Raw genomic sequence first — 6,239 nt, 5'->3', positions numbered from 1 at the left:
AAAAATCGCTAGGATTCCCAACAGCTAACACATGAACATCTACATGCTGGAGAAGGTTGGTAGGGTCTTGGATGGTAGTGATTGCTAATGTTCAACTTCTTTCTCTCCTACAAGTGAAGCTGTGGCTGAGTGGATGCGATTGCAGGTCTGCTCCTCTGAGGCAAGACATTGAATTGAGAGGTAGAGTTTCAGAGCTTACCAGCCTGTGTGCTTTGCTTTCCTGCCCGGGGTATGTACTCACCAACTCCATGCATCTTAAGACGACGTCTTAAAAGTACATTTCCAAATATATTTTTATGAGACACAGTCCTGGACAGAATGTGGGTAGACAAGACATTTATTCACCTACAAGAGGAACCATTGCAGCAGGTGGCTACCACGTCAACAATAAATTCACAAGTGATCAAAACTACAAACTTTTACAATACATGTGCGATACATGTGGGAATATGACAGCATGTGATACATGTGGGGATGGTAACTCCATGTCAGAAATGTCACACATCACTCTTAAATTCCTAGTTTTACTTCTTAAAATATACAACAGATTACTATAGAAACTAAATGTAAGGCCCACCAATTTGTTTTTTGACCTTACTTAAATCTCTCTAAAGGTTCTTAGACTCCTAACAAAGTTTTTAGATGTTAATATTTTGGAATGATTTGGGTGCTGTAAAAACACAGGACAAACTGTCACATGACCAAATGAACTGGCTTCTGCAGGTGAGGAGCAGAATTGAGGGACCTTCTTTTCTGCTACTTGGAATGTTCAGCCTCTTGTGTAGTAACTCGCATTTAATATAAATTCGTACATTTCCCTCGCTTTTCTTCCTGTGCTGTCAAGGGAATGGTTAGGTTAATGAACAGTATCTTATGTGTACACAGCAAAACACTTTTATAGCATTCAATTATAAAGGAAAATATCAAAAACATCTAGAATAATAACAAGTTATGCATTACAGTTTTTGTACTCACACCTTCCTGTGCAATCCATGTTTTTAGAAAAATATATTATATGAAACCACAACCAGGCATTCTGATCTCAGCACATTCTTACTCCGAGCAGTATATACAGTCATATTAGAGTCAGAACACACTACAGATCCACACGAACTGTATGTTGAGGGTCCTAAACACACAGCACAATATATACACTTCTATATCACATCTCTTGGCAGTAGGTTGCTTGCTTAGTACAGGTGTCAAGGCGTTCTCGTGCCAGTGAGGGGAAATGGCAATTGTACATGAAGAGTTCTGCTCTAGGCTGCTTCTTCAGCAGAGCAGTCAATTCCTGCATAGGTAAACTTCTCATAAAGTGTGGTATTCACGTATGTCTGAAATGAGAAAGGATTAGAATATACCACATTGCTTCTGTCTCTTCCAGGATCAGCTAGGTCAATATCCTGGCTTCCTTATCTTTCAAGGCTTTGGGGGACAGGCACCTTTTTTTCTCACTCCCTCTGTGTGTATGTGACAGTGGTTTTGTTTTTGTTTTCTTCTGAATTTCATCCATTGACTTCTAAATAAAATATCCTACTCCCCCCAGCTTTAGTTTCTGACCTCCTTTGGTATCTCATTTGTCTCTCCTAAATGGTCCCTTCCCCTGGCCACACTTATTCTTCATCTCTCCCTATACGGATAATCTTGCTAGCCTAAATTTATTTGCCTGTTGGCCCCCAAATTGATACAGGCAGCTACTTTTTAAAATGTTTCAATAGACTTTCTTACCATTCAAATAGTAAACTATAGGCCAGACTTCGTTGTCTGTGTATTCTTGGCCAAGTCACTTAACCTCTTTGTTTCTTCATCTATAAGTTTAAAGTGGGAGGCCACGTGAATAAGATTGCTTCAAGCTCTAAGAGATAACTTGCAGGTTGTATTTTATTGTATATCTGAGTGACTATATCTTACATAGAAATCTTATTTTCTCCTAACTTCTCAAAGTTGGGGAGCATATCTGTTATGTTTCTGTAATACCTAAGGCTATTCTTAGAATAGCTTGTGGAATCATATCAATGACTTTTGAGTGATCACCTTGAGCACATCCCAAATTCCCAGGGAAAGAGGACCTGTATCAAACTGTGCTCACCTTTCGTTCTTCCAGCATCCTGTTTAAGGACACCAATATCTGGGCAAATGATGGTCTCTCATAAGGCTTCTCCCTCCAGCATTGTCTCATTAGATCATACCTTCGAACATAAAGGTGAAAGGATTAACTCCGAGCGTGCTTTAGGCCTGGGTATGCCATTGGAATGAAGTATGAAGTAGAAGAAAAAAAAATTAGTCACTGAAGGATGTGACATTGTCAGGCATAAAATAAAACTACCTAGAAAGTTTCCAAAATGCCTTCCTCTCCTCCTCCAAATCCACACCCCCTTTCTTCATCTGTAGGTCTAGTGCAGACTTGTTGCCATTCTTTTAGAATTTGATCTCAGTTATTGTAGCCATGCAGAATGAACTGAGTTCCCTGTCTACACTGCAGCAGTGTTTCTTTTGGAATGCTACCTCTCTAAAACATTAGTTCCCCTTATGGAATGCCCATATATGTACTTTTTAAAAGTCCTGTCACTAAAAACAAATGACATCTTGATCAGGTGCAATGGACCAATTATTGACAGACATTCTAAGAAACAGCTCCAGACACCAATTTTGTTGGAACTTTGATCTTGAACTTCGCAGATTTCAGAACAGTAAGAAATATATATAGTTGAATATATATAATTATGATTATATAATTAATATATAATATAGTTAAATATAATTATATGCATATTTAATTGTAAATGTAGATATGAATTAATTCTTTTGGGAATTCCATACATTGTATTTTTATCATATTCACCCACTTCAACTCTTCCAAGATCTATTCCCTATCCTATATCCAAATTATTGTCCCATAGGTTTGCTTACAGGTCAACATTATAAAGGTATTGTTGAATTTGTGTACTCTCTCCTGTGTTGATTGCTGTTGATATTCAGCTTTATTCTGTTGTGGCCAGACTTGCTTTGTGTTCTAATATGCGGTGAGTTCTGTAGGCTGCTGTGAAGAATGTGTATTATTTAATGTTTTAGTGGAATGTTCTGTAGGTATCTGTTGGGTCCATTTAACTTATGAGGTCTTATTTTCAGAATTTCTGAAGACAGATCTTAGATCTGAAAATCTGTCTATTGATATCAGTAGGGTATTAAAGTAACATGCTGTCATTGTGTTGTGGTTGATCAGTGCTCTTAAGATCTGATAGTATTTCTTTTATGAAATCAGGTGCTTCTGTGTTTGGTGTATGTATGTTTAGGACATATCTTTTTGTAGGTTTTTCTTTAATGCAGTAGTTCTCAACCTGTGGGTCACGACTCTTCTGGGGGTTGCATGGTCTTTTCACAGGGGATCACCTAAGACTATCAGAAAGCACAGATATTTACATATTTATAGGAGTAGTAAAATGACAGTTATGAAGTAGAAACATAAATAATTTTATAATGGGGTGTCACTACATCATGAGGAACTGTACTAAAGGGTTGAACCATTGCAAAGGTTGAGAATCACTACTTTCGTGAGTGTGAAGTGTCTGGCTCAGAACTTTTGGTTTAAAGAATACGTTATATTAGAATAAGAGCTGTTCCTTAGTTATATTTGCTTGAAATACTTTTTCATCCTTTTACTCTGTGGTGGTATTTATTGTTAATGGTGAGATTTGTTTCTTGAATACAGCAAAATGATGGATTCTATTTTCTTCTTTTTTTGGTTTTGAGTCTTTTCCTTTAATATCTGAGCTATCACTTCAGCCCTAGATCCTGTTTTTAAATATATCTGTTAGTCTGTGTTTTTTAATTAGAGGAATATTAAATATTATTATTATTAACAATGTTTATTGATTTCTGTTATTTTGTTTCTTTTCTGGTATTATACCTCTTTTGATTTAACATTTTTTCAGACCTAAGTATTCCTTTTAATATCCTCTGTAGAGACAGATTAGTCATAAACTGTTTAAACATTTTTAGCATGTGAAGTTTTTCTTTATACTTCAATTTTGACTGACAGTTTTGCCTGCTGTAGTAGTCTCTGCTAGAATCTGTAATCTTTCATAACTTGTAGAATATCCATCCAAGCCCTTCTAGCTTTCATAGTCTCCATGGGAATCCACATCTGTACATGTAGATTGATCTTTCTTTCTTTCAGTTTTCAATCTTTCTTCTCTGTGCATTTAATGTTTTGATTGTTATATGACATGGGGGGTTTCCTTTTTACTTCTGTCTACTTAGTGTTTACATGATTTTTGCACCTTGATGGGCATCTCTTTCTTAGACTTTGAAAATTTTCTTTTTTGATTATGTTAAAAACATTTTCTGTGCTTTTGACTTGGGTCTCTTCACCACCTTCTTATTCCAATGGTTTAGTCAGTTTGGTCTTTCTACAGTGTCCCATATACCCCATAGGTTCAATTCCTTGGCTGTTGGCTTTGTTTGTTTGTTTGTTTTTAAGTTGAACATGTTTTTGATTGAGTGATTCCATTCCTCTACGTTGTCAGGACGCTGACAGTCTTTCTTCCACTTGATCCAATCTATAGGCAGGGCTCTCCTCTGAGCTTTCATCTGAATAGCTGACATTTTCATTTCAGGATTTATCTCATTTTGGCCTTTCTTCAAAGATTCTTGTTTTAGGAGGAGGACATAACATCTGTTTCAACACCAGGAGTAACTGGGACCAGCAGAACTAGGGACACAGGAACTCTGCCAGCCCAGTGGCTCAGGATCCTTCCAGTCCCATAATATCCAGAGGAAGCTCCATTCCCAGGCACTCTAACATGCCCAGGATCAGAGGTGAGGAGGACTCACCATCTGTGCCAACATTGGGAGTAACTGGGACCAGCGGGAGCAGACACATAGGAACTCTGCTATCCCAGTGGCTCAGGTTTCTTCCGGTCTGTCTGAGCTGGTTCCCTGAGCAGACCTTGGGCTCAAGCTCCACAGCCAGTCCCACAACACCCAGAGGAAGCTCCACTCCCAGGTACTCTAACATGCCCACCATCAGAGATAAGGAGGATACAACATCTGTCCTAACACCGGGAGTAATTAGGACCTACGCACCCAGGCACACAGGAACTCTGCCAGCCCAGTGACTCTGGTTGCTTCTGGTCTGTCTGGGCCGACCAGTGCCCTGAGCAGACCTTGGGCGCAAACTATACAGTCATTCCCAAAACACCCAAAGGAAGCTCCACTCCCAGGTGCTCTAACATTCTCAGGGTCACAGGATCCCAGAATCACAGGATCACGGAGACAGCTTGACTCTGAGGAGTTCTGACACAATCAGGATCACAGGAAGGACAGGCTCCAGTCAGATTTAGCAAGGGCAGGTAGCACTAGAGATAACCAGATGATTCGGGGCAAGTGTAAGAATATAAGCAACATAAACCAAGGTTACTTGGCATCATCAGAACCCAATTCTCCCACCATAGCAAGTCCTGGACACGCCATCACACCAGAAAAGCAAGATTCATATAAAATCACTTCTCATGATGATGGTACAGGACTTTACGAAAGACATAAATAGCACCCTCAAAGGAATACAGGAGAACACAGGTAAACAGCTAGAAGCCCTTCAAGAGGAAACACGAAAATCCCTTAAAGAACTACAGGAAAATACAATCAAACAGGTGAAGGAAATGAGCAAAACTATCCAAAACCTAAAAAAAGGAAATAGAAACAATAAAGAAATCAGAAAGAGAGACAACCCTGGAGATACAAAACCTAGGAAAGAAATCAGGAGTCGTAGATGCAAGCATCACCAACAGAATACAAGAGATAGAAGAGAGAATCTAAGGGGCAGAAGACACCATAGAAAACATTGACACAACAGTCAAAGAAAATGCAAAAAGCAAAAAGCTCCTAACCCAAAACATCCAGAAAATCCAGGATGCAATGAGAAGATCAACCTAAGGATAATAGGTATAGAAGAGAGTGACGACTTCCAATGTAATGGACCAGTAAATATCTTCAACAAAATTATAGAAGAAAACTTCCCTAACCTAAAGAAAGAGATGCCCAGGAATATACAAGAAGCCTATAGAACTTCAAATAGACTGGACCAAAAAAGAAATTCCTCCTGTCACATAATAATCAAAACACCAAATGCACTAAACAAAGAAAGAATTTTAAAAGCAAAAGGGAAAAAGTTCAAGTAACATATAAAGGCAGGCCTATCAGAATTACGGCAGATTTCTCACCAGAGACTATGAAAGCTA

At 38.6% G+C, this 6,239-nt stretch overlaps 1 protein-coding gene across 2 annotated transcripts in view; it reads right to left on the bottom strand.

Moving 5' to 3' along the window:
- Window positions 1–321: 321 nt before the first annotated feature.
- Tek (TEK receptor tyrosine kinase) overlaps window positions 322–6,239 on the bottom strand; it is a 110,786-nt gene continuing 104,868 nt past the window's right edge. For both annotated transcript variants that reach the window (XM_031377864.1, XM_031377865.1), the window contains exons 22-23: window positions 2,090–2,189; window positions 322–1,334 (exon numbers count right to left, since the gene is read on the bottom strand). In XM_031377864.1, coding sequence (XP_031233724.1) covers window positions 1,260–1,334; window positions 2,090–2,189 — 175 coding nt within the window. In that variant the 3' untranslated portion in view covers window positions 322–1,259. The remainder of the gene's footprint in view (window positions 1,335–2,089; window positions 2,190–6,239) is intronic.

Source organism: Mastomys coucha, unplaced genomic scaffold (assembly GCF_008632895.1).
Source record: "Mastomys coucha isolate ucsf_1 unplaced genomic scaffold, UCSF_Mcou_1 pScaffold18, whole genome shotgun sequence".
Taxonomy (NCBI): Eukaryota; Metazoa; Chordata; class Mammalia; order Rodentia; family Muridae; genus Mastomys; species Mastomys coucha.
The sequence above is the reverse complement of the archived record's forward strand: the minus strand, read 5'-3'. Positions and strand labels throughout refer to the sequence as shown.